The sequence below is a fragment of the Ptychodera flava genome, chromosome 16 (genome assembly GCF_041260155.1).
Source record: "Ptychodera flava strain L36383 chromosome 16, AS_Pfla_20210202, whole genome shotgun sequence".
NCBI classification, from domain to species: Eukaryota; Metazoa; Hemichordata; class Enteropneusta; family Ptychoderidae; genus Ptychodera; species Ptychodera flava.
In genome coordinates, this window is record NC_091943.1 from 37285770 (window position 1) to 37309302 (window position 23533).

Here is a 23533-nt window from a genome sequence, read left to right on the forward strand (position 1 = left end):
GAGAGTTGTCGGTGTCATTATTTATCCCAGATTTGTATGAAGATTGAGCAGTTTTTGCAACTCAATGCGTGTATTGTTAAGTTTACTTGTGTACGGTTAAACTCTGACATGTAAATGTCATGCTGACACCTGCTAGCATGGTGTTGTTGATATCAGGACAAAATTAGATAATCTACCAGTATACAAAAGTTTCCTACACAACACAAATGTTGTCATTGATGCTAAACTGGCTCTGAGATTGGTCCAGCTACATGACTACAGCATACAGGCCTTTTTTAAGTGGAAGAGTTCAATGGTGAAGGAAAAGTAATCTGTGTGCTCCAAAGAGGTTACATTTCATAATGTAAACAGACTTGCAGTGAAATTCATCTAAGTTTGTAAATCAATGACTAACTCGTGTAGCAAGACTACCCTTACATAGCAAGCTAAAAGAAACTTCATTTAGAAAGTTTTTACCTACGACTTGATCTAGCATTTGAATCACGTTTGACTGAATTAAATTTGCAAAGTGTGAAGTGTATCCTCTTGACATGACTTGTACCATATGTACTGTGAAATTTTATCGAGGCATTGAGCATGTACTGTGATGAAATTTGCAGCCAAGATCTCTGACATCACACTGAATTTGATATTACAGGGACATTTACAGTCTAAATGAAATCAGCCCATGGCGAGAGGTGATAAGGGAATGGATTGAGAGACAGGAAAAACAGAAATCTCTGGAAACTAGTCTGGAAGAAATGGATATCAGTGGAAAGAACCATAAACACATGATGATAACGTCAGATGATGATGTCGCTATGGTTCCTGTGGAAGAAGAGGATGATATTGAAGAGCAAGGTGCTTGTGGTGCTGCCTTGGCAATGGATATGAATGCTGACATTGATCACTTTAAATTTGAAGATTGCAGAGATGAGGTCATGAAATCCATGGAATTAGAGATGCCGGAATCAAAAAGTATACAAATGAATGGAAAGAGCAGGGACTTTGATGAGGAGAATGTTATACAAGATACATTCCTCAAAGCTAACGTGCCAGAACCAACATGTTATCTTGCCAAGGACTTACTTGAAATGTTTATTAATCAAGAGAGCACTGACATTACACTGAGGGTGGAAGATAAGAAGATTAGAGCACACAGGTAAGGATACTTGACACTGGTAATGTGGAAGGTGACTGTAAGTAAAGGACTTCCTTTATACAGTTGTGTATTACACTAAATACTGGCAGACATTGTATCCCCCTATTAAACAAGCACAGTCCCCACACCACCAATCTAGAATCACAGCTGGTTTCTCTGTGATAGGGCTTGATATGGATATATAAATGATTCAAACCATTCAACTGATATAGGAAGATAATCAGATTATCATGTATCTCATTACTGCTTGTAAATGTACCTACATGGATCACTGTATGCTGTCTTCAAGCCTACACCCTTGGATGCCAGTACTTGAACAAGGTCAAGTTGTCTGATAAATAAAATGTGAATAGTAACTTAAACAATAAATATTCTCAGATTTTGAATGTCAGCTGCATTTATAAGTTGTTGATCATTTTTGTTTGAGAGCAGTGTTGTCAGTCTATCTGCATAAAATGGCAAAACATCAGAACCTACAGATAAGGCATGAGTCTGTTTCCACTGAAATGTCTGAGACATCGACTCTGAGATATAGAAATAATGGTGGTGCTGTTCATCAAAACACACATATTTGAACAGCCTTGCTGTGAATAACATCAGCTAACTTGCACAACAATGTCCACACACATTCCAGAGTGCCTTAGAGCAAGAAAGAAAAAAGACTTTTATTTTCTAAACCCAAACGTTGAAAGACAAACAGAAAACACCTTTGTTTGTCTATCAGTGTAAGGGAAGTATGTCATAACAATGGGGTCATTTGAATTGTTTGTGAAAACCATAGGATGTCTTAATACTCCTACATGTACCAGTTGATCTTACAAACTTCATGTTCAACAGAGGTGAAATGGGTCACTGATACATGTGGACTGTCATTCAACCTTGACCACAATGCTTTCCATTGATCAAGATAAAATGTGTTTAAGTGTTGTCAGCCATATTATGTTGTACATGCGACTTATTGGTTTTGTCAGATGATGAAATTAAGCATTGGAATACATACACTCCAATGCACATATATAATCATTTAGTTCTGTGACTTTAAATTAATTATCTTGACAGCCAGCATGATGTGTCAGGAGGCTAGAAATCAGGATAAGTGTTCTCATTAGAGGCATACCAACACTATCTACTCTAAGGAATTGTAAATTTCACAAGTAATTCTAAGAAAAGGCTGTATACCTGTTGTTACCATGGAAATACAATGCTACAGAAGTCTTTGATAGATTGTTTCCAAACTGTATAGCAAGCTTTTAGAACAGTTTAAGTGATTACAACATCAGCAATATTGGAAGAAACTCTGGTCATTTTGAATACATTGGTATCTGTTATAATTTACCTTTTACCCTTGGTAACATGCACATGTCATTTTCATGATCAGTTCATTCATTATGTGCAATTCATTACCTGTCTAATTAGCATAGTCAAAGAATGATAAATTGAAACACATTTGTCCTTTCTATAGAATAAAACATTCATTTTCTTGTTGGTTGCAGATTTTCAGGGGTTTGCAATTAAATATGATTTCTTTTCAATTTCTATATGGAAAACAATGTGCAAACTATGAAAATTGTGTTGCAAGTTCTCAAATGTGTCTCAATAACTGTGTGGTTTAATTTTGCAAATTAAATGCAATTACCAATATTTGCTGATTAGATGTATTTGACATTGAAGGAAGCTGTAATAAGGTCATAGTTTTATCCGTACATGAATCTCCAAGCATGTACTGTATTTATTGTACAATGGCAGATAAATTCAAGTGATATCTCCTCTCCAAATGACAGTATCCCAAACTACTGCTTGTATTATGAGTATCATTTCCAGGCTGAGAGAATGAATGATCCTTTAACCTGTGCACCCCTGATTTGGAGTAAACAAGTCCATACTGACCATTGATAACAATGGATTTGGGTCAAGCCATGGTGTTGATAGGGTTTAAAATGTGTCTCTCATTAAACAAAGGTGATTCATCATTCACTTATTAACACAACAAAGGGTTTTTACACCCTTAATTCTACAATTTAAAATCTTCAACTTCCCAGGATGTAATAACTGAATATTGTTTGAGACAGTATTGCATACATGTACCTTTAGTTTTTAACCAACTGTCAGATTGCATGTCAAATGTTCGTACTATAATTTAACGTCAATTCTTCAGATTTGAAATTGATGCTTTGGGAGAAACCCAACTCTCTGCTTCAATTTAACACTTCCTGTCTTTCTCCTTGGTGACTTCAGTGATTACTGGTTTGGTATCCCAAACATCAAAGACCCTTATACAATAATTGTCAAATGAACCATTTCACATTTTAGTGGTTTCCTTGCAACACCTGTTTCCAAAAACTGTCTTTGTGTTTTTCAGTATTTTTCACCATGTTCAGGATAGTATTTTTCTTGTAATATCAACATTTTATGGTGTTTACTGATAAGGTCAACATCAACAGAATAAAGCTATACTGTCTTTGTCTCATGTTGAAATTAATTATGAAAATTTGAAAATTTCAAGGAAAAAGTAAATTGAACAGTAACAATCAAAGGAGAAATGTTAAAATTCACTGTTTTTGTCATGCGACATGGTTTGAAAAAAAAACATAAATAAACAATGATGCATCATCCTTGCATTTTGAAAGGATATTTCACTTAGAGGAAGGTTGAAAAAGGATGGACAGCATTGAGGCTGTTGACGAAATGCTGGCTAGTGCATTGTGAGTTTACGAAGACCATCATTGTCACGTGGTGAAAACACATAAAGAAAAAGTCATGAGAAAGCTCTGTGTATTCATGGTGATATTTTTCCAGAACTTGTATAAGGACATTCCATTGTTTTGTTTGACATAAAAACCATAATAGTTATTAATTCAAATGTAATACCAAATTGAGAAATTTCCAGCAATCTGCAAAGTGTCAATTGTGCAAATCACATCTAAATGGTAGGCCATATAGCCACAAACAACTCTATTCACTGTTCATCAATATACAGGCATTTGGAAATATGGTTTGCAAATATGGGAAATTCATAGCGGTGTAGCAGGTGGTTTACTTGAGATATAATAAATTTATTCTCTGCTTAAAAATATGATGAATGTAAATTGAAGTACTCCTAATCCAATGTAAATACATCTGTCACAGTGTATAGATTGATGACAAATAACACAAGCTTGTTGCTATTGTCATGCAAACATACACAAGTACATTTGTATACCTGCATGTAAAGCACTAGGTATGTTCAAAATGTATGCTTATTTGCATGAGGGATTTTGTTGTGGAGTAGCTTACTGAAGATAAACAATATTTGATCATTAAATCTCTGTAATCATCAATAAATGAAAATATTTCATTGAGACAAACGTACTCATCCACATTGATATGTTTAATACTTCTGTATAAAACAGTGCTGTCACAGAAATGGTATGTGAACTTACACATCAAGCAACTTTTTGACATCTTACATATTCTATGCCAAGCTATACTGCACAGTAAGTGAGGCTACCCACAATTCTCCATGATCCGTACACACGGAGATCACTCACTGAACTGAAGCAAATTTCTTCTGTAAACAGAGAAGCGCGGTCCATATTTCAAAATTCTGGGACCATAGTTTTGATAATCATAATTCTCTAATTTCTCACTGTGAATAATGAGACGATGATAACCCCTTTTCCGCAGAAGAGATAGCAATTTTGTAATTTTGTCATCATAGATTTTTGACAGCCATATGCAATATTTTCAGGGAAACTAAGGGAGTAAGTTGCATTAGTCTGGTTCCCTGACCCATTTCCCCGGTAGAGGGCGTGGGGAAATATAGGGTCAGGTACCGGGTAGCCATCTTGAACAGAATTTTGTTCAAGATGGCGGATGTTAGTCACCTGACAGAACATGCTACAACAAATATGGCTGCTGCCATGAAAACGCCGGTCAAAATTCGACTGGATCAGAATTATGTTCAAACACTGGTATCCGAACCAAAAACATTGGCACACGAGACGGGAAACATAAACTGAAAGGATTAATCCAGAAGTACGGGGAAATAGAGATGATTGAAGGCTGGCTGTGATATCGCAGCAGTACTTGTTGCGTGTATCGAACGCGCTAGGGTCATTGAGGTCATCGCCGACTGTGGCGTGACCCCAATGACCCGAGCACGTTCGATGCACGCCACAAGTACTGCTGCGATATCACAGCTAATTGAAAGCAAACTTTGTTGGAACTGTGAACGACGATTGATTTCGATGGATAGAATGGTGTCCGAATTTCGTGAAATATGCCAGGCATCATGTTGATGTTCTAAAAGTATTAAGAGGTGTGCTAAATCACAGTTGCTAAATCATGGAGGTAGAAAGTCTTTCTTTCTACCTCCACGGCTTTGTGGTACAAACAAGAAGTTGGTGTCAAGTGAGCCTGAAAGTGCGAAACCCGAGAAAGATGAGAAAAAGGTACAAGTGTTACTTTCATCCAATCACAGCTTGTTTTATTTTAACCCAATAGCGTCCATGTTTACATTAGCCGGTACCTGACCCTATATTTCCCCACGCCCTCTACCGGGGAAATGGGTCAGGGAACCAGACTATAAGTTGCATCTGTGTTGGCAAAAGAAAGGTTATTGATTTTTTGAATGTTTGTAACAAAGGAAATTTGCATGTCTGACAGGTGGTATGATGAGACCATCTTAGTTGCTGATAACTTTACCTTGACAAGTGTACAATTTTTAGCACCTTCAAACATCAAATTCTTATTCAATTTACTCCTGCATTTTAAACAAAATCAATAATTTTGGAACATAGTTTTAACCAATAATCCTTAAATTAAATTCTAAGCTTCAAATTGTTCAGAAACTGATAAAATTGAAGAAGCCTTTAGCAAATAATGTCTGAGCACACAAATCAAGGGGAATTGTGGGTAGTCTCACTTACTGTGTACTGTCAGATTTGGTAAATTCTTGTTATACATGTACTATGAAAATACTGGAAACTATTCAAACGGGTAAATGGTAGAAACATAACTTAGTCATTTCATCCTCCATGCAGTTCTAGAAATATTGATGTTAAGCAGACATCATGTTGTATCAGTATTAACCAGGCAGTCTACCATCTCTTTATGGTCTAGTTTTTGAATTCACTGGTTCAACGTACGTCTTGGGTGTTTGTTCCCTTGTTTCTGAAAATCAGCATCACTTCAATCTGTACACAATGGTGATTTGGCCTCAAGAGGTTCCAGTTTCAATCCCTTTACCACCCTTATTTGATAAAACTGCATTGTTTAGAAAACATGACCACTACAAAGGGCAGTTGGGATAAAGGAATTCAAGAGTGCAGTATTTCAAGGCTTTAGTTGTTGTGAACTACCAATTTTCCCTCCTTGTTCTGTCTGAATGATGAACAAATTACAGATCAATGTGTCTGAATTCGTACGGCAATACAAGTGAAATAATTAAATTAAAATCATGACGCAGACACATTGTTTTGCTACCCTTGTATCAGTAATTGTCTCTACTGATAGCATTTTATCTTTCAAGAGCATAATTTATTTTGTAAAAAATTCTCATGTTGTGCTTCAACTTGTCGTTTGCAGGTTTATGCTATGCTGCAGATCAAATTATTTCACAGCCATGCTTTGTGGTGGCTGGGCAGAAAGTTCAGCTGAAGAAATTTGTCTATTTGAGTAAGTATAATGGAAATGTTTAGTGATACAGCAGTCTTTGTGATTTCATCATTACCTAAGGCACTGCCAGTTTGGTAGGCTCATCATTACCTAAGGTGTTACTGCTTAGGTGGGCTTATTACCTAAGGTGCATGCATTTTTGTTGGCAAGAATCCACCAACTTATTCTACACTGTATTACAGAATGTATTCTGTTTTATAAAATGTTGTATACTTCTTGCATCAAAATGTTGATTTTTCAATGTACAAGTACTATGCTTTCTGAAAGTACAAAGATACATGTATGACAGGTCTGAATGTCAAATATTAAATTTGATGATTATTTAAGGATGGATGTATTGAGATTTTTAGATTCCATTGTCATAATTGTGGGAATTCCAGGATCGAGCAGATTCAAAATCTGTTGTTTCATGTGAGCAAGATAAAATGATAAAACACTGCATCTGTATAGTGATTGTGCATACATTATAAAGGTCAAGATGTTTCATTCAATGTAAGTAATATTGGAACAAACAGGGCTTATGATATTTCGTCAGCTGTTTGTCCATACAGAACAAGTATAGTAACATTGCAAAAGATATCTTCACATTCAGCTTACTGTACTGGAAAGAAGTGTGAATTTACAAACAGTACAACAATCTATTTTTTGATACACGGTGCATCGTCTGATTGTTGTTTGATGTTCCTAACAGTGTGAGTTGTACCACAGCATTGGGAGCCCTCTACTACATCTATGGTGGTGTTATGGAAGAACCACATGAAACAAGTGTCGGGTAAGTGTCAGTGAATAATCAGTTTGTGATTTACAGCAGATATTTGACAAGCTTTTATCAGGAGAATACTGGATGCTACGTTGTATGTAAGATAGTATGATAATTTTCAAAGACTAGTGTTCTGTGTAATCGGTACAACCCAGACTTAACCAATCAGTGTGACTTATTGTGCTTTGATATTCTTTGAACAATCTATTGTACGGTAGGTTGATATCACATGGCAGGTAACAGGATGCGGGTTGATATGAAAAATTCCTCTGTTGTTATTTGTTAACTATTCACAAACAGAATCATCAGTGTTAATACAGTGTGTTACATATCCTGTGTTCTGTGAAAACAATTGAATTTATCTACAGGGTTTGTGACGGTGTCATGTTTGACTATAACTGACAGTATATTTGCATTCAATATAGTGATATGCATTCATTATAAATCTTGACCAAAATTGTCATTGCAAGAACTGCGGTTAAGAGCTGTAGATTATTTATCACAAGGATTGAACTTCAAACAAATTCTGCAATCACAACAATCATCTGAAACTTGCCACAGAGTTGGCAAATGTTGGTGACACATATAAATGTTGTGATATGTTACAAGTTCAAGCAAAGAATGTCAATGTCACTTTGGAAAACTATGAAGTTTGTGAAGTTTTTCTGTTAATTTTGATGTATTATTTTCATGTGTTATTCTGACCGTACTTTGTCTCTTTAATAACATATTGACTTGATGGTGAAATTTTGTGAATGAAACCATGACTCTAGGCTTGCTTTCACTGTAGATCAATGATTTTTCCATGCATGTATATTCAGAAAGATGTTTCTAAAGCTGTGAAATTTGAACTGTTTACCATTATCCTAGTCTGATGACCAAGATGCATTATCTCTCACAGGCTTGTAACTGTTTCTGAAAATCAGTGAGTCATTTGGAAGTTAGTTTCATTTTGCTTAGCAGTAACACTGCTTTCACAATCTTTCATGTAATCTGTGAATTCTAAATTAAAGCTGCCAAGCTTCAGGAAAATTGAGCTCTAAGTATTTGATAAAATTCCATCAACAATTGACAGTTTGCCACCTATATAAATTGAAAATCATGATACATTTGTAATCCCGCTGAAAAATCTCTCAGTCATGAGTTTCTAGAGGGTTACTCAGAAATCAAAGTATGGTCAAAATAACCATGTTGATATGTGTTGTGAAGTGAATTGTAATTACAAAGAAGTTTCCCCAATCCATTCATGCTTTCCAGGATTCCCAATGTTATTGATAGCTGGTCTCTGCCAGTTTTCAGGTTTGTAAATTTTGTAAAGCTAGGTTGGTGAAATGGTATCTACTAAAAAATACACACAACACTTCATCTAGTAATGTAACCTGTTTTCTTGCTTTAATTTCTGTAATTTATTTCTCGGCATTAATTAAGTCAGTGTCTACCCTCTGCATGGTTTTTCCCCTTGTTTTTTCCGTTTGTGTTTTGTGATGTTAGTGTGGCGATTGTCTTTTGAAGTTTGAGTTTACATAGCGACTGCTCAAAATGAAATTACTAAGGTATAAACAAGGCTGCATTTACTCAGAGCAGCAGTGTGTTGCATAAATAAAAAACTATTGATGATAACCATGCCTGGGAAACATGAGTATAATCTCTAGTTGAACAGGGTTTACATCATGAATGAACAGAATGTGTCATTGACCACAGCAAAACACTCATCTCATTCCTTGGTATTTATATTCCACATTGCAGTTTTTACACAACAGTTCTTCTCCATGTGACTGATAAGTTTATAGTGGCATTTCATATAGTCCACAAACTTTTAATATTTGAAGATAAAATAGATGGGTATTTCAAAATATTCTTGTACAGAAAAATGATCAGCCTGCAAGAAACAAGGCAAATGTTGTCAAGAGTGAATTACAGACCAGAACTAAAAATCTTGAAGTTGCCAGGTTGTTTTATATGGAGAGCTAAAAAAGTCAAATTTCAAAAAATTAAATTTGCTTCTACATGCAGAACTTTGTGATTTGAATGGGTCCGAGGTAGCTTAGGTCTTCTTTTATGTTCTTCAGAAATCTATGATAGTATGTGAAATGTTGGTTGATGAGAGTCGGCAAAGAAGAACTGTTCATGTGTCTATGTGACTCTCTGTCTGGTAACTTTGCAGCTCGCTGCTAACTCAAATCCACAGAGGAAAATTTATGAAAATGAACTCACAGTAGCAAGTCTAGATTGATGCTTTAAATTCATGTCCCTTCCTCATTACAGGTTGTGGCAATCTTATGTAATGTACCTATGAATCTACACTTTTATTGCTTTTTAGTAATAAAAAAAAATACAAAAGTTGCAGAGAAAACTAAAGTGTTTGAGGTAATGATGGTAGTCACTAAACAAATAACACGGTAACCTTTGTAACAAGGGAAGAGGAGTTTTGGATCGTAGCAAAGATGTCTGAGATGACAATGTGTATGATGGACAATGTCCTGGTAATTTGTAGGGTCCACTAGGGCTGAGGACTTCAATTTTAGCGTACTGTATTGTTTTTCCAGAGAGTTCTGTTCTGAAATAGTCTCATCATTTCATGTGTAAACCAGCGGTGTGATAAACTCTTTGCTTTCTGTACATTTCTTGTGGCATTTTATCATCACATTCTGTGTTTGAACCAGTAAGTTGTGGTATTGGGTATCTGGAATTGGCGTGCCACACCTGTTAGAAATGATCCAAAATTGACAAATTTGTGAGTGATGTAATGTAACTGATATGAAATTCCATGATTCTGTAGCCAATAGAATTCCTAGTTCCAAAGTATTGAATAATATGTCTTAAAACAGTTGATTGTCAGATTCTCTGAGAGTCACCTTGGTTTATGGTTGTGAGATAGACTTTTTTCGAAAATTTGAAAGCGGTTGGAAGCAGTGTTGATGAACACGGGACACCAGAACAAGTTTGATTTTCTGGCTAATTCTTTACCTTTCTCTTTTTGTAGCAACCATTTTCAACTATAAATCTTTCTGTAGCTCAAAAGACACTGATGGTTTTCCCTTCTATTTTGCACTCAATGTCCTACAGCAAAAGCACAGACTACGGTACCTAAGTTGCATCTTGTTAGAAGTCTTCGACTGAATGACAACATAGTTTCTGATTCAAGTTATTATGTCTGCAACTTTATCATACAATTATCAGTTACAAAGTGTTTCTATGTTCACGTTGTTGATATTTCCATATATTCTTTGGCAGTTTTTGCTATCATGTTTAGAATTTGAATTTACAGGTACATGTCTTCTATAAGAAGTCTTTTGAGGAGTTTGAAAATTCCTGTTTCACACTTAATATGTCACCCTGTACAATCACGGTCTGTCAGTTTCAAAATCAAGACACATTCCATGTATCTAGAAGTACCATACATTGATATCCTTGTTACCTCTACTCACTGACTTTATCAATAACACCATTACATAGCCAGATAACCATCAACAACTGTCAAGTAAGACCTGACAAAGTGTGCTCTATGTGAAGAGAACACTATCAACAGAAATTTGGACACAAGCAAACTTCACGTTAAACAACAGGGCATGATACACAAATCCTAAACTGACAGACAGCTTTTCTGCAGGTTTGAGGATGAAATTTTCCAGTGGAAAAATCAGCTGGTTGGAGCCGATTGGTAGATAACCACTTTATGCTAAATTTATTTCTGTATTCTAATTCTTTGTCGCAGTACCTACTTTATTTCTGCAGATCATAACCAAAGCTTCTGGTGATGGTGGCTTTTTTCATATTAAGTCTTACACTTGTAAACAACTGTATAATTTGTATGTGTCCTTTCACCCTTGTTTCCTTTACAAAAGAGAAAACTTCGCTTTATCACAAGCTTGGAATAGTCCATACTGCAGAGGTAACATGGGTGAAAGGCCTATGCAAAGAGGAATCAAGTCTGATGGATTTTGTAGGGTTAAAATGCTGTCAATTTCCAGTTTGATCTAAAAAATTAATTCAATTTGATCATCAACAACGATGTGAAATACTTAGATCAATACTTGTATACATGATGTCAAGTTATATAACACTCCCAGGTGTATAAAAGTCAATAAGCAGATATCTGCTTATGCTTATTTCTAGGTTTGGTTATTTGAAAAATGTGACGCTAGGATGCTGAGAAGTTCACAGATATATTTGTTCAAGTTTCTATTAAAGGTGGACTTGCACCAACAGGATATTGGAAATAAAGGATTCAACATGTTGACTGTCAAGTATCTGTCTCTGAATATTTGACGATAGATTTTATCAACACAACCAACAGACTTGACCTATCCTCTAATGATGAACTCTGTCAATTTTTAAAATTCTATTTGAGAAATTTGTAAAAATATTATGGTATTTGTTCTGTTGCAGTGAACTGGTTCAAATGTCAGATATGTATGGCCTTGATGGTCTGAAAGATAATGCTGCTTTCATACTCAGACGAGACAAGTGCCATTTCTTTCATAAGGTAAAGTTTTGTTGTGAGTTGCTACTTTCTCATTCAAGAAAACCTTGTCAATCATCGTCAATCTTTGTCAATGAAGATGAATGTGGTGTCTAAAGCATAAACTTTCAGAATCTGAATTTAGTCACCTGTTCTACTACACTAACTCAGTTTGCTTTTCTCATCAGCTGTTTTTTTTTAATGTTTTCAAAAATTCTACCAAGTGTTTTCATTCCTGTGAACTGTTAAAGATAATATTTCATGTTCCATATGCAAACTTCATATTGGGCAAGGTGTTTATATACTTGTATCGGCCAGATTTTTTTCACATTTTACAATAGTAGTTGACTTTTGTCATTCAGTAAACTGCCATATAAACAACAATAAGTTTGCAGATACAATACACCAATTTGAGGTGCTACGCTACGTTTAGATACAATATACCAATATGAGGTGCTACGCTATGTTTAGATACAATATACCAATATGAGGTGCTACGCTGTTTAGATACAATATACCAATATGAGGTGCTTTGCTACATTTAAATACAGTTTCTGTCTAATTACAGTTTTCTTGATCAATCATCTTTTCCTGCTCTGCCATTATGATGAAAACTTTCTTTCCAAATATGTGTAGATTACTATATTGTATTTTTGTTTGATTTCAGCCATGTAATGCATGCATATCCGGAGTGCCTGAATGTTTAGCCTTAGCAACAGTGTATGGATTACATGCTATAGCAGAAAATTGTCTACGGTAAGAATTTCTCTTTTCATTCATATCAAAATTGTTTTAACTTTAAAATCAGAGACAACAGAACTAATTTACACAACATCAATTTCTGTAGATCAACTGGATTAAATGTTGGCTATGCATTGTGCAAATTAAACTTCAGCTGTATCATTGAAAAGGTCTATTCTTTTTGAAATGATTACAAGCTTCAGGTAACAACACTGATCCAAAACTTACTGCTGGTCTGTTGCTAAGCAAAATAGACAGATGTTATCTCACAGTGATGTAGTGGTCATTCAGAAATGAAAACGTGGTATTCATGTAAAATCTATTTATTCAGTTTTTTTCAACTAATAATGAAATGAAGGAAAACCTGAATTCCTGAAAGTCATGCCATAGGTTAGAAATTTTGCATTTTGAAACTGATTCTACAGTCTGTAATTATAACAAAATTCTTCATGCTGAGGCTAAGTTCTGTTAAGTAATAAGCTTACAGATTAATGTTTAACTTTGTTCATGTTTTACAGATGGATAGCTAAGCATCTAGACAAGGTTTGGTGCACCAAAGCCTTCGTCACTCAATCTCAGGAAATTCTGGAACACTCATACGACTTCGCCATTAGCAGTCTAGTAAGTTACGAAAATTGATTAGAGTACTGAAATTTACAATTCATTACTTCATTCAGATCTGCGTCTGACAACTTTGTCTACATATTCCTTAATTTTGACAGTGTCAAGACAACGCAGTTGCCATGGCAATGCAGTGTGACAAGCTTTTAACTAGCCTTCCCAATGTCAAATGGGTAGAGCCAGTCCATCACTTAGCAACCAGTTTGCATATGTCCTGCGTTGGATACATCGTGGATAATTTTTGTACTATAATCAATCATGAAACATTCGGAATTCTTCTGTCGGTAAGTTGATGTGTATAATTTCACTGTTATCGTATAACCAAGTGTTTGTATGTACGTCATTGCATCAACATCACTGTTGTCCTAAGAGGATCTTGTTATACTTTGCTAACTTTTTTGATCATATTTAAATTTCAATTTTCTTCCATCAGAAGAATGAATTTGTATTAAATGATTACTATTGTGATCGCTCTTAGACCACATAAAATTTCACTGGAAAGTTATTTAAGCCAGGTCAAAACCATACAACCCATTATTAATATTATGACAAATACCAGTACCACTTCAAGTATTCTTTAAAAAATATTTGTGAATGGTTATTGAGGTACAAAAACAAACTTCAAAAACAAACTGTGTTCAAATTATTTGTCAATAGGTGTCAAATCTTTTCAGAGTTTTGATTGATACTTCTGATATTAATTTGACTCCCAGCGTGTTGATAGGTCCAACCAAAACAAACAGCAGATTTATTGGCGTAGTAAACTGATTGATATTGGGTATACATAATTTTATTTACTGAACTCATTCGCAGAATGCTGAAAAACTACTGAAAAATTATAATATTTATAATCATACAAGACCAGCAAACACTAAATAGAAAGGAATCTCCTTGTAGAATTGACTAAAATCTTGCATGATCACTTTGCATTATATCCTTATCATCTACTATATTTTTTTTACCATGTATGTGCAATATGTAGTCAAACCCAACTATTCATTTCTCGTTTCTTTGGTGCAGGGAATGGCTTGGAGTGCCACACTTGTAGAAGCCATATTCAACACTGCCATTGACCATCTTACTGTTGACAATGCTTGTAAGATGTTTATAGCTGTTAATTCCTTAAAAGGACGAGCAGAATTTCAAGACTGGAATCAGGTAAAGTTAAACAGATATTTCTATGCATCTATGCTTTTCATCATGTTTTGATGACTATACGTGGAATCGAAAATTCCACCACTCTTCACTAGCAAGAATGTATAGTAGACATCTTTTAAAGCCCCAATAGCTGCTAATTTTGTGCATTATTTTCATGATTTTATTTTCAAACCAAAGTTGGTTCGTGTAAATTTGCTAACTGAAGGACGTGTATTGAAGTATCACTACTCGCTAACTTGGGCCATGCCTACACATTATAACAGACTTAATATTAAAGAGGTGCCGCACCAATAAAATGGTATTTCCTGCACATACACGTCATGATCATACCAGAAACAAGCATGATGCCATTTACTTGAATGCTTAACACACGATGGCCAACATTTTGTTGTTTTAATCTTTATTTTCTCTGTCATATGAGTAGTTTTTAAAAACGGCGGGAAATCTAAAATGACGTTAAAACCTCTGAATTTACATGCCACTTTTGATAGTCATGGTGGCGTTATACACTTTTTTAGTCTCTAATTGGTCTTGTTCAAAGAAAACTCTTGGAAAACTAAGGATATTTTGAGATCGGGTTGTTAAACATTTGCAGCTATTGGGGCTTTAAGTTTTTCTCTGTACAGAGTCTTCAAAACTAATTTAGTTATTTCTCTTTTATTTCAGGATATCGTTGATATGATAAACATGGCATACACAAATACACTGAACTATGTTGTCAACAATGTCAACTTCCTTTTACATTCAAAGGAATGGCATTTAATACCAGATGATCTCAGAGAAAAAATTAAAAGAGGTAAGTGACATGTACAGTGTATAGATATGACTGCAAAGGTAACGTTGGATTAAACAACCAGGGGGTACTTGAAGTTTTAACAAAGCCATATGTAGACTGGATGTCTCATAGAACCAATCATTGTAATTTGTATTCACGCCAAGGATCTCATACGTTTTGATGTACCTATGTCATGTGATAGTTTATCATTTCACAGAAATGTATTTTTTAATTTTTTTCCCCAGATGCAATCTTTGTGGATGATTCAAGGAAGATGCCCGCACCTAAACCACTTCTTACAAGTTCCTATGCAGTAAGTTGTATATCCTCATTCAACAAAGAGTTCAATTTTCCAGCATATCGATATGATACTATAAATGACCAATGCACCAAATTTGCCGTCATGATTCAATGACAGAGAATCGAAAAAACAGTAAAAGGGCGATGGGTATTGTTCTCAAGTGTAAACAGTTTGTAAAAGTGAATGCTTTTTCTTTGCTTCATTCAACTGCCTATATAGTACACTTTTAACTAGTGATTTGCTATATAACTTATAATTCCTTATGTTACATGGCTGAAAGGTACATTCATCTGATTGAAGGACTATCATCATTTGGCTGTGAATGTGATAAGTACAATATATCTGAAACTCTACATTTTTTTCATTTTCAAGGGTAGCCAAGGAGTTTCTGCTATTAAGAGACCGAGTCGATTACCTACATCACTGCGGAAAACAACTTCAGCAAGTACAGAAAAGCAACCTGTCAGACCAAAAACTGCCATACCAGTTGTCAATAAAACACGGCCTAGTAGTATGCCATCACCTAAGCCAGTACGCTCTAAGAATATTGTCCCTGACAAGCCAGTCAAAGAAAGACCACACAGTTTTCGACAACCCAAGCTTGCAACGGCCAGCAGAGCTGAGCAGAGAGCCGAACGTAATTCAACAAATGTAATGGATACAAGAAGCAACACCGTGCCAATCACTCGGCCGTCAACACTTTCAACAAAATCACCTCCTGGTAGCAAACAAAATGTAGATAAGCCAGTAGGAAGGCAGTCTACCAGGAGACCAGCAAGTGCTAGTCCAACGGTGCTCAGGTCAACAAAGACAACTCCACCAGCTACCAAAAGCCCCACCAGTCCTACTGAGAACAGATCTAGCAGGTATCCCAACAGAACTTTTGTCAGGTCCCAGAGTGACGGAACAAAAGACAGATTGCTGAATCGCTCACAAAATACAAATATTGATACCGACAAGAAAGAGAATATTGTAAATGCCACTAGCAAAGACTCTACTCCAAGAATTAGATCCAATTTACGCAGTCCAACAAAGTTCACCAGAAGCAGGATTACAAGTCCTAGGAAGGAACTGCCAGATGAAAGAGACTTTTCATCTGGTCCAGTCAAAGCATCACATACAGCCAACCAATCCATGCAGTCTAATGCAGGTGCAAGACCCAAAGTGCCACCAAGTCCAAAACCTTACAGGAGTACAAAAACCACTGAGAGATATAGCCCAGATAAATTTGGAGAACAGCAATCGATGGAGGTTGAGGCATTTACCAGACACACAAAGGATGTGACCTCAATGAGGTATTCCTTCTCTGGACAGCGTTCAGGCACTAAGATAGGGAGAACACTCTCAGATGTAGGTGATACAGCAGAGTACAGAACATCGTCATGGAGACGAGATGGTTCTGTCAGGAAGAAGGAGAGAGTTGTATCACCTCGGAAACAAGAGATAAGTGATGCAGAGTCTGGTCAGTTTTCACGTGAAAGTTCTATGTACAGTAGTTCCAGTGACTATTCCTATCAGGATCATACAGTAAGACCTACCACATCACCAGACTCACTCTATGAACCCAGTGAACTGCATTCACCTCGGCAGCTACGATCACCGGTGTCACCAGGCAGATCATCGCTATCATCACAGTCACCAGCTGATGGTGAGCCTCAACTCAAATCCAAACACAGAAATAGTTGGAGGAGATACCAGACCACAGAGTATGGAGTTTACAGTGGAGCAGGGAACAAAGAGACATCCCATTTACGATACAACCAATCTCCTGAACAGAAGTCACCAACTGTGTCCATGACAATGCCTGAAAATCAAGACTACAACATCAACAGTTCAAGTTCTCCTGGCTCATCACCAGGATCTCCAGGTAGAAAACTAGGCACAAGAAACAGACCCAGGTCTGGTATCCCCAGACCTATTACAACTCCTAGCCCAACTTACACAATAGGGCTGTGAACACATAACACTCAAGCAAACGTGTATTCCTGAGAGAAACGTTTTTGAAATGAGTTGACACACACACACACAAATACACCCAAAGTACACTTTTAACCCAAGCTTTGCAGTATTTGATGTTTTACTTGATGGTCTAACTGAAGAACAAAAGGAGAATATCATGGACCTCAAAAGCAACATCGGACAAAATTCAAGTCTAGTCTTTTGTAGTTGTGATTGGTGACTATTTGTCTTCTGGGTCCAATTGCTATTCAAAGAGCCAGCCAACTTTCCCTATTGATACAAATTTCTGTTACTCCAGTAAAGAGCTCTAGGAAGTATACTCTCCATTGCAGGTGTGAATGGTAATTTTTAAAACAAAATATCACTTGAATTGTAAAATACCACATTTTGGCTGAATTCTGTAAAATATTATACATGAATTTTGAAAATACAAAATTTACAAAGATCTGTCCAAAACAATCATAGCTTTATGTTGAGACTAGAGTGCACACACCAACTGACAATCGTGATCAAATGTTACATCATAATCCTGTTACTGTGTGTTTTTTCACTTTCCAGAATCCAAACCAGCTCAATGTTGAAAATCCAGTGTTCTATATTTGCAAGGCTGTAATGTCCTTGTTCTGATTCACCAACCAGAAGAGAGCTTTTAGTTTGGTTTGGTGAGTCAATGGTAATGAGATTGTCATCCAATCAGATCACTCATTGCATAAAATTTCAACAATTCATACCAATTAAACTACTCCTCTTTTTTTCCTTATACATCATGTATTTTTTGTCAAATATTTGCTTTCAAAAACTGCCTTAAGCATTTTTCTTTGCTTTCTTAACAGGTTGAGGGATCCACAAACCTTTTGAACACTAAGTGTACATCTTTTGAACACTAAGTGTACATCTTTTGAACACTAAGTGTACATCTTATAATAAGAAACATCACAGCTTTCATAGTGTTGTCTTCTTTGCCTCAGCAGTTGACAATCTTTATTTATTCTGTTTTTCCAGCCTATTTGTTTAACATTTGGCCTTGGTTTGATGGTTTTTGCTGCACATATGGCTCAGAAATGTTTGTAATCTTCAATTGCCTTTTGATGAAGTGTCACCGGCTTTACAAAAGGTACATTTGAATGTTAGAAATATTTTCTGGATAATCAAATATCATGTCTCATGATAAATTTAATTTACACTTTTAGTACCTTGTTTATGGTACATTTTGGCTGGCTTTTAAGATGTACCACTTATATAAAAACATTTCAAAAATGACATGTATGATTCTCATTTGAAATATCAAAAATTGTTTGGTTTGAAGGTTTCATATAAAAAACAAGTGAGTATGGTCTTCCATTTGTTCAACATATGACTGTAGCAAATACCTTAACTCTGTGTACAAAAACTGATCACATGTACATATTTAGCACCAATTTAACCCTCCTGTCCCAATATCTGTGGGTATGGAATCAATCATACCATAGAAACAATCAGGATTTTACCAAAATTTGGTGGCAGAAGGGTTAATGATGCTGACAGCAACTAATATCTTTATCATCAGGGTTGAAGGTTGGTCTTTATGAATATAGCTTTTACAAATGCTTTGTAAACTCTGTCAGCTATAATTACACTTCAATTCACTCATTCCTTCACTCAACAAAATCCAAGCTGCTACAAAGATTTCTCAGATTTTGCTAACTGCTCAGCAATAGTTCTACATGACAACACCATTCCAACATTAGAATTTGGCAAATTCAAGCACACATGCATATATTATTGTTAATTTTTCACATACACCATCTTGTACTGTATACTTTAAATGTGCTGAAATCCTTTTATCCATTGTGCTTTGGTCCCTCCCTGTCATTCTTATTGGTTAGGTTTGAGTTATGTACTCTAGAATAGGGGAATGCAGATCAAGTTTGAGTTCAGAGTTCCACACCAAAGCAAACCCCAGCATGTGAGTTGAATGAAAACATGGACTTTGTGTGTTCAATGGCTGATTTATCCCTCACATACAGTACACAATAAGAGACTTGGCTGTTTGTTATTATAAAAAGACTAACCAGCTGAAAAAAAATGTGTGTATGCAATTTGGAAAGTTGTTGATATCTTATCTGCCAATTTTTTCATGACACTGTTATCTTTCATTTATCATAACAATCCAGAATGTTCTACAACAATGTTATTGTTTGCGTAGATAAAACTGTACTATCCAGTCAATAACAAAGTGAAGTAGCTCATAAATGACAGTTCCTGAATGTTTGATATGCTAGTAGATCATAAACATTTGTCTAAGAGAGCTTGTGATGCCTCTAGATCAGTGTAAGAAGGGAAAGAGAGAGAAAAGTTAGTGAATGATAGTATGGGTGTACTGTTCTGAAAAGAACTCCAACGTATTCCACCATAAAATTTGAATGTGAATTTTAAAGTATGTGTCATTTCAGTTGATGGTCAAATCTTTCAGATCTGACTGTAGACAGTTCGAAGGAGTCTTCTCTCTCTGTGATGCAATCAAGGTATCAACGTAAACATTGTAATAGTAACCTGGTACTCCTCTGGTTTTGATAATTTCACAAACACAATGTTCTGTTGAAATGACAATCTTATAGGCCATAATCCAACCTTTGGTGACAGAAGATTTGTTACAGTGTTGACCAATGGTTTGCTGTGGAACCAGCCTCTTTCCATCTACTTTGTGAATGAGAAATGACTCTCCATTTTGTGATTGAAAAAATGACAGCAAAAATGAAAGGGGCATTCATTCCAGACTCAATCCACAATCCCCAATGAATTAATTAATGCAATAGTTTGACTTTGCTTTTTCCAAATTTTCATTCATGAGATGTTTTGTCATAAAGTAGCATTTGCAGTTAATGTAGTAAAGTATGAGTTGTGTGTGGAGTCTGATTCCCCAGCTGTCATTGGTCCCAACTGCACCTAATGTACTACTGACATTCCACAATAGTGGAATGGTATTGTTTGAGGACATTTTGGAACACTATGTATATTGGAAGAAGTGGATTATTTTAGGAAGACATTTTCAAGGTTTACATCTACAGGTATAAGACTTCAAATGATAATACAGATGCCAGGTTACCATACATACTGTCAAATACATTCACAGTGTGATCATACAAAGAAAAACACTTTTTAGTCTGCATTATTGCATTCTTATTTTCTGTCTGAATTCATCAGCTAATCATAATAACCCAAACTTTTTATTCTGTTTTGAAACTTACGAGGAATTTTTGACTTGCCTGATCTTTTGTCAAATGGTGAACCATATCACTGTAGCCATGGGTACTGGTGATTGTAACCTTATAATGCTTCAAGCAACTACAGCCAATGTCATCTCAATAGTCCGTCAAAAACCATAGCCCTTCTATCTAGATTAAATAGTCTGTCAAAAACCATAGCCCTTCTATCTAGATTAAATAGTCTGTCAAAAACCATAGCCCTTCTATCTAGATTAAATAGTCTGTCAAAAACCATAGCCCTTCTATCTAGATTATATAGAGTCCCTCACATGTTTGTAAAGCGTCTACAGCTTCAAAGAGCTGAAAGATAAAGAATTTTTGATTTTACTGTGTAAACAATTTGAGCAGAGATGGTCTTACAAATGTGTCAATTTTTTAGGAAGAAAATCTGAACACGAGTTTTGCAGGTTGCAGGTCATCATTCTATGATTGTACTGTGACAGTGTATCCAAAAGTGTTGGTTTTCATGGAACTACTCCACTGTTACTCATCTGCTCCTTCTAGTTCAGCAGTAATTAAGATTTATGGCTTATTGATTGAGACTGTCGTGACTGTTGTACTTTATCTTGTGATAGTATTCCCCAAGAGGAGTACAATGACATCCAGAATTATCACCCAGCAATTTTATCTTTCTAAATAACACACCGGCCATCCCAAACTCTGTGTGGTCATTCTCAACCAGAAATTTTCACTTCAACTGTAAAATAATGATGTTATTACACTATTTTTGTTCACAATTTACATTTTGTTGCCAATTGCTTATATTTTTTGACATTTTGTTGTTCTTATTGTCATTTTATACTGTTTAAACAATCGGGCATCAAATTTGACATTTTAAAGTCAATAATTTAATAAGTCTAAAACACAACTGCAGTCAACAATTTGAAACAACTGCCAAGATTAGAAGCCGTGATTTATACATAGTTTCAGTCATTGTGGATTTTATTTTTACTTTGCACTTTATAAGTCTTTGTACTAGTTTACAAACCTTTGTAAATATTTCAGTTGTCTATAGTTTCTACTTGAATCATAACAGGGTGTATGGTTAGTTTTTCCTGTACAGATGAAACCTCACATTTTGACATCTTCATTCACATAGAATAGTTATTCAAACTGACCTAACAGAAATTTAAAGAAAAACATAAATTCCTTATTTTTTTTGAAAAAAGTCTGTGCCCTGCTTGTCCAGTCTATGTTTAGGAGATTGCCGGTTTGTAGAATAGGAGGTGTTTAGATGTGTAATAGCAATGTGTGCCAATTGTTTATAGGTTTGTAGGTCTTTAGGAATCACAGAATGAGAAATTATCAGAAGTGTCAAGAAAAGTACAAGCTTTGAGATGTAGCAGATATTCTTTTATTATTCAAACTGAGAGTCTAGAGGTTGTGAAATCAACATAAACAGTATAACTGTAACTGGAATTATGCAGTCAAATAGATAGTAGATTTACCATAGATTCCAAGACTTTCACTGGTAAATTTTGATTTTCTTTACACTCCTCTGGTAGGAAGTCACAAAGACTTGTTTGTCACATTACCTTGTTGTGAGCTGAACTGACCTTTCGACCAATGCGCAATGTTGATTTACCAAGAGGCTGTGCAGTGTTTTAGGCACCGTCTCATTGCATGCTGGGAAATTAGATTGACTATTAGAATTGTAACTATTTGACATAGAAATTGGCACTCTGCCCATTTTGTGCAATGTTGTCTTGTGGTATACATATTTTGCAATTATTGTGTGTATATTTTGACTTACCATGTTAGGTAACATTTACTGAACTAAAATGCAATGTAAACATTCTGTCTTTCATGACTTTGTTATAACCTTAGTAACAAACAATTGGTGCTTGATTCTAATAATATTGATGATTTTCACAAATTTAAAAATGATCTTAAGCTTCCATCTGTACCATTAAACACGTTCAGTTGATGAGTTCAAATGATGAAAAAATACAGTTTTGCAAAGCCACAGTTAATAGGCCAAAGGCTGGTTCTTTGATATTAATCAGCCAATCTGCATCATGTTTGCTTGACTATGTTGTTCAAATCACAGTCCGTCCACCAATGGTCGGTGGAGGGACCATCTTCAAGGGTGTCTTGTTAACAGACAAACAGATTGATATCACAGCTGAAAGCTTCAAATCATGCGTACATTTGTGAAATTTTTGATTTGTAAATTGTTTTATAACTTTCCTAACATTTAGGACTAGGGCACTGGTGTCTGGTACTTTCTGTATTAAATGTTTGTTGTTCTTAAGAGATGGATGCATTAGGGCTACGAGGCTATTTGCTCATTGTTTGTGGTATTTCATAACAAAATTCACAAACATTATCTGATATGAGACTATAGTGTAAATATAGTGCCTTCTTTTCAAATCAGAAACACAAATGAGTAGCCTGCAAGTGACCAGCAAAGACTCTGATCTAAAGTATACCATTCTTTTGATAAAATTGAAGTAGATGAGGTTTTACATTCTATGCAAGTTGATATGATGTGTTCTTGACAGGCTATTCACTAGAACTCATCCAAGTCTTTATGCAGTGTATCTTCACAAGAACAACATCACTGAACCATAAAACCATTCAAGAAATATCTGAGAAGAATGCTACATCACAATTTGTGGTAGTGAGCGTGAACGTGCAAAGCTGTGTTCATGTTCTGTTCTGAAGACTTTAGACAAACTTTAGCATATTGACAGAGTAGTGAAGAGTCAGAAA

General features: G+C 35.5%; 1 protein-coding gene across 3 annotated transcripts in view; it reads left to right on the forward strand.

Annotated features, from left to right (window-relative positions):
* The window catches only part of LOC139114749 (BTB/POZ domain-containing protein 8-like), a 45368-nt gene extending 27049 nt beyond the window's left edge, over window positions 1–18319 (forward strand). Inside the window, exons 4-16 of one of the 3 annotated variants that reach the window (XM_070676636.1) lie at window positions 638–1141; window positions 6707–6796; window positions 7488–7568; window positions 8814–8855; window positions 11946–12042; window positions 12686–12774; window positions 13278–13380; window positions 13482–13664; window positions 14401–14538; window positions 15205–15334; window positions 15559–15626; window positions 15987–17481; window positions 18132–18319. In XM_070676636.1, coding sequence (XP_070532737.1) covers window positions 638–1141; window positions 6707–6796; window positions 7488–7568; window positions 8814–8855; window positions 11946–12042; window positions 12686–12774; window positions 13278–13380; window positions 13482–13664; window positions 14401–14538; window positions 15205–15334; window positions 15559–15626; window positions 15987–17481; window positions 18132–18154 — 3043 coding nt within the window. In that variant the 3' untranslated portion in view covers window positions 18155–18319. Of the gene's footprint in view, window positions 1–637; window positions 1142–6706; window positions 6797–7487; window positions 7569–8813; window positions 8856–11945; window positions 12043–12685; window positions 12775–13277; window positions 13381–13481; window positions 13665–14400; window positions 14539–15204; window positions 15335–15558; window positions 15627–15986; window positions 17956–18131 lie in introns of those variants that run through there. The other 2 variants (XM_070676634.1, XM_070676635.1) reach the window with 2 other exon arrangements.
* Window positions 18320–23533: the final 5214 nt, after the last annotated feature.